Source organism: Hemiscyllium ocellatum, chromosome 11, assembly GCF_020745735.1.
Source record: "Hemiscyllium ocellatum isolate sHemOce1 chromosome 11, sHemOce1.pat.X.cur, whole genome shotgun sequence".
NCBI lineage: Eukaryota > Metazoa > Chordata > Chondrichthyes > Orectolobiformes > Hemiscylliidae > Hemiscyllium > Hemiscyllium ocellatum.
The window spans coordinates 478,009-490,758 of record NC_083411.1 but is presented as its reverse complement, the minus strand read 5'-3'; the positions used below and the strand labels follow the sequence as shown (position 1 = coordinate 490,758).

General features: G+C 44.6%; 1 protein-coding gene across 1 annotated transcript in view; it reads right to left on the bottom strand.

Moving 5' to 3' along the window:
- Positions 1 to 7,625, bottom strand: part of hprt1 (hypoxanthine phosphoribosyltransferase 1) — a 48,383-nt gene extending 40,758 nt beyond the window's left edge. The window contains exons 1-2 of the mRNA XM_060831998.1: positions 7,541 to 7,625; positions 2,535 to 2,641 (exon numbers count right to left, since the gene is read on the bottom strand). Coding sequence (XP_060687981.1) covers positions 2,535 to 2,641; positions 7,541 to 7,564 — 131 coding nt within the window. The 5' untranslated portion in view covers positions 7,565 to 7,625. The remainder of the gene's footprint in view (positions 1 to 2,534; positions 2,642 to 7,540) is intronic.
- Between the last annotated feature and the right edge of the window lie 5,125 nt (positions 7,626 to 12,750).

Below are 12,750 nucleotides of genomic sequence, written 5' to 3'. Positions count from 1 at the left end.
CTTGCATGGAGATTTGTTAATGACTGAAATTAGTGTGGCGGGGGTGGGAACAAGAGCTGTAGGTCAGAAGGAGAAGAAGAGAGAGGTTAAGTCAAGTTAGTTGAATAGGAAGAACAGTCAGGACCAGACAAATTAATATAGAACAGGTGGTCTGAAATGTATTCATTTTCATGCAAGGAGGATAACAGGTAAGTCAGAACGTGGAGCTTAGCTTAGTACATGGCACCACGATGTTGGAGTCATTACTGAAACTTGGTTGAGGGAATAACAAGGCTGGCAGCTCAATGTTCCAGAGGTTAGATATTTCAGGCAAGATAAAGAGGGTTATAAAAGGGGTGGGGGAGTTGCATTACTGATTAAGAAGAATGTCACAGATGTAGTGAGAGGAGACATCTTAGAGGGCTCATCTACAGAGGCCACGTGAGTAGAATTCAGGAATTGGAAAGGTGCACTCATTTTGATGGGAATGCATTATAGGTAACCAATGGGAGACAGAGGAACAGATATGTAACAGATCATGGAAAGATACCAAAACAGGGTTGTTTGTGATGCGTGATTTTACCATCCCCAATATTGATTGGGACTCCCAGGCCAGGGACTTAGATAGTGCAGAATTTATCAGGTGCATCCAGGAGAGTTTCTTGAAATAATATGTAGATTGGCTAATGACGGAAGGGGACATCCTACACTTTATATTGACCACGTGATCGAAGTTTCAGTGAGGAAACATTTTGGGAACAGTAATCATAATTCCATAAGTTTAAGATAGTTATGGAGAAAGATGAGACTGGTTTGAGTGGAGGTGCCAAATTGGGGGACAGCTAATTAGAAGAGTTAGGCAGGAACTGGAAAAATTAGATTGGGGGCAGCTTTCAAGATTAGTTCCATGTAAGAGTCTTTTAAAGGTCAGTTAATTGGGAGTTCAGGACCAACATGTATCTGCGAGGGTAAAAGACAAAGATGACAAGATTCAGGAACTCTGGATGTCAAGAGATAATAAAAGTTTAGTCAAAGAAAGGAAAAGGAAGCATGTGTAAGGTTTACAAAACTGAAATCAGACATGGTGCCTGAGGAGAATAAAAGAAGCAGGAAAAGATTTAATTAAGGAATTAGGAGGGCTAAAAACAGTCATGAGATGTCCTTGGCAAGTAGGATTAATAAGAAACACAAGGCATTTTGAACATATATTAGGAACAAGAGGCTAGCTAAGGAAAGGGCAGGTCCACTCAAGGGCAAAGGAGGCAATGTGTGGAGCCAGAGAAAGTCTGAGAGGTCCTTAATGAGTACTTGGTATCGGTATTCATCAAGGAGAAGGACACGGATGATGATAATATCAACATAGACCTCCCTAATCTTAAGAAGGAGGTGGTGTTGTGTGTCCTGAAAAACATTAAACTAGATAAGTCCACAGGATATGATGGAATCAATCGCAGGTTACTGAGGGAGGCACAGAGGAGAATCTAAAAACAAAGCTTTAAGTGGAGAGAGACTCCAAAAAAAATACAGCCCAAAAGGTATCTGTGAATAAAACACAATGTTAAACATGTCAACAAGTAATTCAGGCAAATTGAATTTTGGCCTTTATTGGTAGGGGGTTGGAGTTTAAAAATAAGGAAATCCTTTTATACTATACAGGATGTTGGTGAGGCAGCACCTGGAATTGTGTGTTTAGTAAAAATTGCTCAAAAATCTTAGCAGGTCTGTGGAAAGAAAGCAGAGTTAATATTTTGGCTCCAGTGACTGTTTTTCTGAACTAAAATAAAGCTTCACAACTCCAGCACCCATAGTTCTTTGTTTTTAGTGTTGAATGGACTTCCACCTTGAAGAAGTTCTGCTCCTCCCTACAATGGGATTTCTGTTCTAACTTTTCTTGGTGCTCTCCACCTTTACTTTTCTTTTCTCCTTGTATTTGAGGCCTATTATCAAATTATAATGGGCTCCTTTCAGTGCAGCTAACCCGTTCTCTCCCACTAATCATTTATTCAGCTTTTCTTCTATCAAGGCCTGATATCAATCATCTCCTTGCTTACCTACCCCTTTCCTATCTCCCTCTCTCTGTGGACTCCATCACCACCCATTAGCTGACCTCTCCTCCCGTCCAACCAATTCCACCCACCAACAAACCCCCCCACCTGCACACACAATACCTCCTCCATCCGCACATAAGAAAGTAGAGTTAGCATGTTCTGAAGAAGGCTCATTGAATCCAAAATGTTCACTCTGCTTTCTCTCCAGAGATTTCTATTTTTTTCCAGACCTGTTGAGTTTTATTTCCAGCAATTTCCATTTCTGATTTCCAGCCTCTGTAGCTCTTTGGTTTTCCAGCCTAAAACAGCTGAGTGAGCCCATATTGTTGGTATATCATTTTTCGTGAAAATGCTGTCAGTGTTAGATAAAGAAAGCAATGGAGCTGATTGCAAAGCAATTCTGGAACAGCTAAATGTTACGACTGACTTTCCCAAAGCTTTCTGTCAAAGGTGTTTGACGGTTCCAAAGATATAGGGTCAGGTATCAGTGTATGAGAAGCTACTAACCTATCCATGATTAAACCATGAGGAATATATACTCTTTCCAGATCATTTGAGTAATGCTTTGGGATGCAAAATAGATCGAGGTCATAGCCTTGTTCATCATCAGTGATCTGCAAAATACAACCATGCAAAATTATTCCATGCATTGGATCTCAAAACATTCAAATTTACAGTACAAAATTTAAATTCACCTGAAGCAATCTGGTGGTTGAGATCAACATTTCAAGTTCTTATGTATTAGGTTTAGGAGCTGACAAGATCCTTCCAGATCCAGTATCACTGGCTGGAATCGGGACTTTTTTAAAAAATTCATTCATGGGATGAGGCCAGTATTGGTCATCAGTAATTGCCCAGAGGGTAGTTAAGAATCAACCACATTGACCTACATGTGACTCCAGAACAACAGCAGACCAGGCAGTTTCCTTCCCTAAAGGACATTCGTGAACCTGATGGGTATTTCCAACCATCAGCAATGGATTCATGGTCATCAATTAGACTCTTCATTCCAGATTTTTAAAATTTAATTCAAATTTCACCATCTTTCGTGGTCTTCAGAACTTGGGTCCCCAGTACATTGCCTGGGTCTCTGGATTAATAGTCCAGCAATAATACCATTAGGACATTGCCTCCTCCCAATCCGATGTCTTTTTCCTGATTCACTACCATAGGTTCAAGAGAGCCAAATGGTTTTTTAAAAAATACTTCCTAGGGGAGGTGGGCTTCAACGGCTGGGGTATCATTTGTTGTCCAGCTCTAATTGCTCTTGATGGTGGTGGGTTGCTTTTGTGATCGGTTGCTGACCATGTGCTGTCAGTAGATCTACAATATTGTTAAGGAAGGAGTTCCAGGATTTTGACCCAGTATCATTGGAGAAAAGGCTACATATTCCAAGTCAGGATGGCGGTGGTTGGGAGAACACAGAAACATGTAAAATAGGAAAGGTTGGCTTTTCAACTTGCTCTGTTGAAGCCAGAGAATGGTAAAACGGTGAAACTTCTGTCAGAGGGAGCTGTGGAGGTCAAATCATTGAGTAACTTTAAGACAGATATAGATAGATTAGCAAAAGGGATCTAAGGTTATCAGGTGAAGGCAGGAGAATGGGGTTGAGAAATATATCAGCCATGATTGAATGACTCAATAGGACAATTGGTCTAATTCTGCTCCTCCATCTTATGATCCTGGCTGATCCTTTATCTCCATGTTCGTGCTTTCTTCGCACGCACTTTAACCTTTAGCTTCTACAAATCTATTTCCTTTCTTGACTATATTCAGTGACCACACCTGACCGCCACAATTATCTGTGGTAGAGAATTCCATAGATTCACCATCTTGAGTGATGAAATCTCTCCTTTTCTCAGTCAGAACTGGCCTACTACATATTGCTGAGACTGTGACCCCTTATTTCAGAAATACCGGCCAGCAGAATCATCTTTCCTGCATCCATTCCTTCCCACCTCATTGCAATTTTTTTTAATTCACTTGTGGCACATGGGCATCACCAGCTGAGCGAATATTTATTGCACATCCCTAGTAGCCTTTGAAAATGTGGTGGTGTGCTACCTTTAAATTATTACAAGTTCGTTTTCTGCAAGTAGATCCATAATGCCCTTGGGGAGGGAGTTCCAGGATTTTAACCAGCAACACCAAAGGAAGGGTGATATATTTTTAAATCTTCTTTTTATTCATTCACAGAATGACAGCATTGCTGACGCGGCCAGCATTTCGTGCCTATCCCTAATTATCCAGCGAATAGTTGAGAATCAACCACATTGCTGTGGGTCTGGACTCATATGTAGGCCAAACCAGTAAAGGACAGCGGTTTCCTTCCCTAAAAGGACAATCAGTGAACCAGATTTTTTCGAACAATCAACAACGATTTCACAGTCATCATTAGACTCTTGATTCAAGACTGTTACAGAGTTCAAATTCTACCTTCTGCTGTAGCAGTTCTGAACCTGGGTCTCCAGAACACCACCTCGGTCTCTGGATCAGCAGTCCAGAATAATACCACTAGGCCATCGCTTACATCAATGAATGAGTGAGAGGCTTGGAGGGGAACTTGCAGATGGTGACGTTCCTATATGTTTGTTGCCCATGTCCTTCTAGATGGTAATGGTCACGGATTTGGAAGGTGCTGTCAAAAGATCTTTGGTAAATTTCTTCAGTGGATCTTGTAAAGGAGTGGCGATGGCCTAGTGAGCATTATCATTAGATTGTTAAGTCTCACCTGGTCTGGTCTATGTGCAACTTTATACCGCAGCAATACAGTTGACTCTTAACTACCTCTCGGTAAGTAGGGATGAGCAATAAATGCTGGCTTAGCCAGCGATGTGCACATCCTGTGAATGAATAATTTAAAAAATGGTATTGCGCTGATGTTACTGAGCACTGGTGGTGAAGGAACAGAAAATTTGTGTATGTGGTGCCCATCAAGTGGGCTGCTTTGTCCTGTTTGTCAAAGTTCTTCAGTGTTGTTGGAGCTACACTCAACAAGGCAGATGGGGAGTATTCCATCACACTCCTGACTTGTGCATTGTAGATGACAGACAGGCTTTGGGGAATCAGGAGGGGAGTTACCTACAGCAATATTCCTATCCTCTGACCTGCTCATATTGCCAGAATTTATGTGGAGAGTCCAGTTCAGGTTCTGGTCAATGGTAACTGTGGTCCACTGTATACATCTTAACGTGTTCCCCCTCCTATTCTTCCAAGTTAAAATGCTGGTCTTTTGCCAGGTATGTAATCATCGGTCTACGATTGGCAGTCTGTATCAACCAACACGTCCTGTTCATAGATCACAGCTGGCCACTACTGTCTCTGATCTTGACGAGTTCAGTTGCCATACCATGTAGTGATACATCCAGACAGAATGTTGCAATCAAACCAGTCTCCACCACTTACTCTGGATGTATCACTACCTGTATGGCAGCCGAACCATTCAAGATCAGAGATAGTTACAGAGACTGGTGAACTCTGCCTGGACAATCACAAAGGCCAATCTCCCATCTATAGAATCCATCTACCAGGCCCGCTCTCAAGGAAAGGCCACCAGCACTCTCAAAGATCCATCCCACCCTGGCAATGTCTTTCTACAACCTCTACCATCAGGAGAAGGTACAGAAGCCTGAACACATGCACCAGCCAGTTTCAAAACAGTTTCTACCCTACTGTTGTTAGAATACTGAATGGACTCAAACTCCTAACACTCGCCTGTGCTTATGTTTTTGCCGCTGTTTACCTATTATTTACGTACTTATGCTACTTAACTCTGATCTGCCGGTATTGCTCGTAAGACAAAGCTTTCCACTATGGCTCGGTACATGTGACAATAAATTCAATTCAATTCAGCTCATTCAATACACACACCACTCTCTCCATGAAAATGTTGCACCTTAGGTTCCTTCTCAATCTTTCCCCTTACCCATGCCCTCTAGTTTTGGACTCCCCCAACCCAGGGAAAGACTGCCTATTTACCCTATCCATGCACCTCATGATTTATAAACCACAAAGGGTAACCCCTCCATGGAAATAGCCCCAGCCTATTCAGCATCTCCCTGTAGCTCAAATCCACCCACCCTGGTAACATTTTCAGAAATCTTTCCTGAACCCTTTCAAGTTTCGCCTTCCTCCTATAGGAGGGAGATCAGAGTTGCACATAATATTCCAAAAGTGGCCTAATCAATGTCCTGTACAGCCGCAACATGACCTAACAGGCCAAGGGGTTCACAGAATCATACAACGCACAAAAGGCCCTTGAGCCCATCAAGTCTGCACTGACATGGCCACCACTAAAAACACTTGATCCTAATTTCCTGAACTTGAATGTTATGATATTTGAAGTGCTCATCCAAATTTTTATTAAAGTTTAAAGGTTTCCAAACTCCCCAATCTTCCCAGGCAATGCATTTCACATTCCCACCATCCTGAATGAAAAGGCTGTTTTTCTCAACCCCTTCAATCTCCTGCCCCTTACCCCAAAACTACATCCTCTTGTGATTGACCCATCAACCAAGGGGAATAGCTGGTCCCTACTCAACCTATCCATTCCCCACATAATCTTATATATCTCAATCATATCCCCCTAAAAGAAAATAGTCCAAGCCAATCTAGTCTCTCATTGTAGCACAATTTCTCCATTTCAGGCAACATCATGTCAAACCTCCTCTTGTGACAGACATCCTTCCTACAGTAAGGTGACTAGAACTACACACAGTACTCCAGTTGCAGCCTGAACTCTTACATCACCTCCTTGCTCTCATACTCAATGCCACATCTGTTGAAAACAAGTCCTTTATACCTGAACTGTAATTACACAAAGATCCCTCTGTTCCTCTAAAGGTACACCGTGTCCTGTCATTCATGAAATACTCCCTCATCTCGTTTCTTCTTCCAAAGTGAATCACTTCACATTTATCATGGTCACATACATCTGCCACTGCTCTGCCCATCGACAGATTCTTGTAACCAACAACCATCTTCCTCGGTATTAACCACTCCACAACCTTGGTGCCATCTCTAAAGGTGTTTGACATTCTCATTCTCCACAGACACTGAGGGCCCAGTGCTGATCCCTGCGGGACACCAGCCTACAGCCTACAGCCTACAGCCTACCCTCAGGGTCCTGCCGGCCCTCTGCTTTCAGGAGGAAACCCGAGGCGATGGGTACAGGGAGGCCACGCGGGACCTCAGAGCCACCACAGACACGATGGGCCGAAGGGTGTCCTCGTGCCCCAGGGCCCACCGCCTGGTGGAAGCTGCGGCCTGTGTCCCTGAGCGCGGGGAGAGGCCTCACCCAGACTGCCCGCACTGAGGCCGGAGGGTGTTATACATTATACCCCAGCACCACACCGTCACATTAATCCAGATTAAATATAACGTCGCTCGCTCGCTCCCGCTCCCGCTCCCGCTCCCTCTCTCTCTCTCTCTCTCTCTCTCTCACACACACACACACACACACACACACACACACACACACACACACACACACACACACTCCCTCACTCACTCACCACCACACACTTAGAGGCCGCCATCTCCCTCCGTCACCCCCACCGCGACTTGTCATCGCCCGGCTTTCCCTCTGGCCAATCAGAGCATGGCTTCCGCAGAGCCAATCGGAGCATGCCCTCCCAGAGCCAATCAGAGCCTTGGTTCCCCAGGACCAATCGGAGCATGGCTTCTCCAGAGCCAATCAGAGCATGGCTTCCACAGAGCCAATCAGAGCCTTGTTCCCCAGGGCCAATCAGAGCATGGCTTCTACAGAACCAATCAGACCTTGATTCCCCAAGGCCAATCAGAGCATGACTTCTCCAGAGCCAATCATAGCCTGGATTCCCGAGGCCCAATTAGAGTCCAGGTTCTACTTACCAATCAGAACCCGGGTTCCCCATGAACACGCAAAACCGTGTTTACCCGTGGCCAATCAAAGCTCGGATCTCTCGCGCTCCCATTATCCGAGGTCATGATTGGCCTATTCATTAAACACGTGTTATCACCAATGGCAGCTTCCAGCGAAATGGATCGCGGTGATATCCCGCTGTGGAGGGAGCCGTTCAGCCCATCGTGGGGGAGAAGGCGGTGACTGACTGTACCTGATCACTCAACCTCAGAGTCAACCTCCTGCCATTGACCTTTAACCCTATTGAATGTCCGAGTCCCCAGAGCCCGACCTCGCTGAGAGATAATAGCCCTCCCCATTTCTAATAATATAATAATATTCTAATAATATAAAATAATATAATATATAATATAATATATACTAGCCCCCCTTTTTAATAATATAACAATATAAAACAAACAATTGAGGATGACGAAAATCTGAAACAAAAACAGTAAGTGTTGGACGAACTATAGCAGAGAGACATCAGAAAGTATTCTAACTCAAACTTGTACAAAGTAACTAAGTAATTAACTAACTAAGTAATTAACTAACTAAGCAGAGCTGGCTGGGCAGGTGCTGTGCTGTAGCTGTATGATGTGGGAGCTGGCTGATCCCATTGTGAATGGCAGTGACCACATCTGCAGCAAGTGTTGGTTGCTGGAAGAACTCCGGATCAGAGTTGATGATCTGGAATCTGAGCTTCAAACACTGCGGCACATCTGGGAGGGGGAGAGTTACCTGGACGCTTTGTTTCAGGAGGCAGTCACACCTGGGAGATTAAGGGGGGAGCTAATAGACAAGTAGTTGTTATAGGGGATTCTATAATTAGGGGGACAGATAGTATCCTTTGCAAGCCGGACCGGGAGTCTCGCATGGTGTGTTGCCTGCCCAGTGCCAGGGTGCGGGACAACTCTGACCAGCTTGAAAGGATATTGGAGCGGGAGGGGGAGGATCCAGTTGTTCTGGTCCACGTTGGTACTAACAACATTGGCAAAGCTAGGGTGGAGGACCTGTTTGGGGATTATTAAGCACTAGGAAGGAAATTGGAGTACAGGTCCTCAAGGGTCATAATCTCCGGATTACTGCCCGAGCCATGTGCCAATTGGTATAGGGATAAGAAAATTAGCGAAGTAAACACGTGGCTAAGGGAATGGTGTAGGAAAGAGGGATTCCACTTCATGGGGCATTGGCATCAGTTTTGGAACCGGGGGAATCTGTACCGTTGGGACAGTCTCCACCTGATCCGATCAGGTACCAATGTTCTAGCGAAGAGGATAAATAGGGTGGCCAGTGGGACTTTAAACTTCAGAGTGAGGGGGAAGGGAAAGTGAAAGCAACAGGGAGTATGGAGTTAAATGGAAAGATAAGCAACAGGATAGCATATGTGCAGGCGTCACAGAGACATGGTTACAGGGGGGTCCGAACTGGCAGTTAAACATCCAAGGATTTTCAACTTATCGAAAAGACAGGGAGGTGGGCAGAGGGGGCGGGGTTGCCTTGTTAGTTAAGAACAAAATTAAATCTATGGCACTGAATGACATAGCACTGGATGATGTGGAGTCTGTGTGGGTGGAATTGAGGAACCACAAAGGCAAAAAAAACCATAATGGGAGTTATGTACAGACCTCCTAACAGTGGTCAGGACCAGGGGCGCAACATGTACCGGGAAATAGAGAAGGCATGTCAGAAAGGCAAGGTCACTGTGATCATGGGAGACTTCAATATGCAGGTGGACTGGGTAAATAATGTTGCCAGTGGATCCAAAGAAAGGGAATTCATGAAATGCTTACAGGATGGCTTTTTGGAACAGCTTGTCATGGAGCCCACAAGGGAGCAGGCTATTCTGGACCTAGTGCTATGTAATGAACCAGACTTTATAAAAAATCTTAAAGTAAGGGAACCCTTAGGAAGCAGCGATCATAATATGGTAGAGTTCAGTCTGCAGTTTGAAAGAGAGAAGGCAAAATCAGATGTAATGGTGTTACAGTTAAATAAAGGTAATTATGAGGGCATGAGAGAGGAACTGACAAAAATAGACTGGAAGCAGAGCCTAGCGGGGAAGACAGTAGAGCAAAAATGGCAGGAGTTTGTGGGATAATTGAGGACACTGTACAGAGGTTCATCCCCAAGAAAAGAAAGATTATCCGGGGAGGGATTAGACAGCCATGGCTGACAAAGGAAGTCAGGAAATGTATTAAAGAAAAAGAGAGATCCTATAAAGTGGCCAAGAGCAGTGGGAAATCAGAAGATTGGGAAGGCTACAAAAACAAAGGATAAATAAGGTAGGTGAACTTGCAGCGTGGGTTGGTACCTGGGACTTCGATGTTGTGGCCATTACAGAGACGTGGGTAGAACAGGGACAAGAATGGCTGTTGCAGGTTCCAGGGTTTAAATGTTTTAGTAGGATCAGACATGGGGGTAAAAAAGGGGGAGGTGTGGCATTACTTGTCAAAGATAGTATTACAGCAGTGGAATGGACGATGGAAGAGGACTTGCCATCTGAGGTAGTTTGGGCTGAGGTTAGAAATAGGAAAGGTGAGGTCACCCTGTTAGGTGTTTTCTACAGGCCTCCTAATAGTCCTAGAGAAGTAGAGGATAATATTGCGAGGATGATTCAGGAAAAGAGTGAAGGTAGCAGGGTGGTTGTTATGGGGGACTTTAACTTCCCAGATATTGACTGGGAGAGCTATAGCTCGAGTTCATTAGATGGGTCGCTGTTTGTCCAATGTGTGCAGGAGGGTTTCCTGACACAATATGTAGACAGCCAACAAGAGGTGAGGCTATACTGGATTTGGTTCTAGGTAATGAACCAGGCCAGGTGTTAGACTTGGAGGTAGGTGAGCACTTCGGGGACAGTGACCACAACTCGGTGACTTTTACTTTAGTGATGGAGAGGGATAAGTGTGCGCCACAGGGCAAGAGTTATAGCTGGGGGCAGGGAAATTATGATGCAGTGAGGCATGACTTAGGATGTGTGGATTGGAAAAACAGGCTTCAAGAGAAGAACACTAATGAGATGTGGGGATTGTTCAAGCAGCAGCTACTACGTGTCCTCGATAAGTATGTACCAGTCAGGCATGGTGTAAAGGGCCTTGTGAGGCAGCCGTGGTTTAGTAAGGAATTGGAATCCCTTGTGAAAGGGAAGAAGGCGGCATATGTAAAGATGAGGCGTGAAGGTTCAGTTGGGGCGATAGAGAGTTATAAGGTAGCCAGGAAGGATCTAAAGAGAGAGCTAAGAGAAGCGAGAAGGGGACATGAAAAGTCTTTAGCTGGTAGGATTAGGGAAAACCCAAAGGCTTTCTATAGGTATGTCAGGAATAAAAGGATGACTAGGGTAGGTATCGGTCCAGTCAAGGATAGTAGTGGGAAGTTGTGTGTGGAGGCGGAGGAGATTGGAGAGACACTAAATCAATACTTTTCATCAGTATTCACTCAGGAACAGGACACTGTTGCTGATGTGAATATGGAGTCACAAATGATTAGAATGGATGGCCTGGAAATATGCAGGGAAGAGGTTCTGGGAATATTGGAGAGGATGAAAATAGATAAGTCTCCTGGGCCTGATGGCATTTACCCTAGGATCCTATGGGAAGCTAGGGAGGAGATAGCAGAGCCATTGGCCTGGATTTTTATGTCGTCATTGTCTACGGGAATAGTACCAGAGGACTGGAGGATAGCGAATGTGGTCCCCTTGTTCAAGAAAGGGAGTAGGGATAGCCCTAGTAACTATAGGCCAGTGAGTCTGACTTCAGTGGTGGGCAAAGTCTTAGAGAGAATGGTAAGGGATAAGATTTATGAACATCTGGATAGGAATAACGTGATCAAGGATAGCCAGCATGGTTTTGTGAAGGGCAGGTCGTGCCTCACAAACCTTATTGAGTTCTTTGAGAAGGTGACTAAGGAAGTGGACGAGGGTAAAGCAGTAGATGTTGTGTATATGGATTTTAGTAAGGCGTTTGATAAGGTTCCCCATGGTAGGCTAATGCTAAAACTACGGAGGTATGGCATTGAGGATACATTAGAGGTTTGGATTAGGAATTGGCTGGCTGGAAGGAGACAGAGGGTAGTAGTTGATGGACTATGTTCATCTTGGAGTGCAGTTACTAGCGGTGTACCACAAGGATCTGTTTTGGGACCATTGCTTTTTGTTATCTTTATAAATGATCTAGAGGAAGGGCTTGAAAGCTGGGTAAGCAAGTTTGCGGATGACACAAAAGTCAGTGGAGTTGTGGATAGTGAGGAAGGAAGTGGTAGGTTACAGCGGGATATAGATAAGTTGCAGAGCTGGGCAGAAATGTGGCAAATGGAATTCAATGTAGCTAAGTGTGAAGTCATTCACTTTGGTAGGAGTAACAAGAAGATGGATTACTGGGCTAATGGTAGGCTACTTGGTAGTGTGGATGAGCAGAGGGATCTTGGTGTCCATGTACACAGATCTCTGAAAGTTGCCACCCAGGTAAATAGTGCTGTGAGGAAGGCATATGGTGTACTGGGCTTTATTGGTAGAGGAATTGAGTTCCGGAGTCCTGAGGTCATGTTGCAACTGTATAAGACTCTGGTGCGGCCTCATCTGGAGTATTGTGTGCAGTTTTGGTCGCCATACTATAGGAAGGATGTGGAGGCATTGGAACGAGTGCAGAGGAGGTTTACCAGGATGTTGCCTGGAATGGTAGGAAAATCTTATGAGGAAAGGCTGAGGCACTTGGGCTGTTCTCATTGGAGAAGAGAAGGTTTAGGGGAGATTTGATAGAGGTGTATAAGATGATTAGGGGTTTAGATAGGGTCGACACTGAGAACCTTTTACCGCTAATGGAGTCAGGTGTTACTAGGGGACACAGC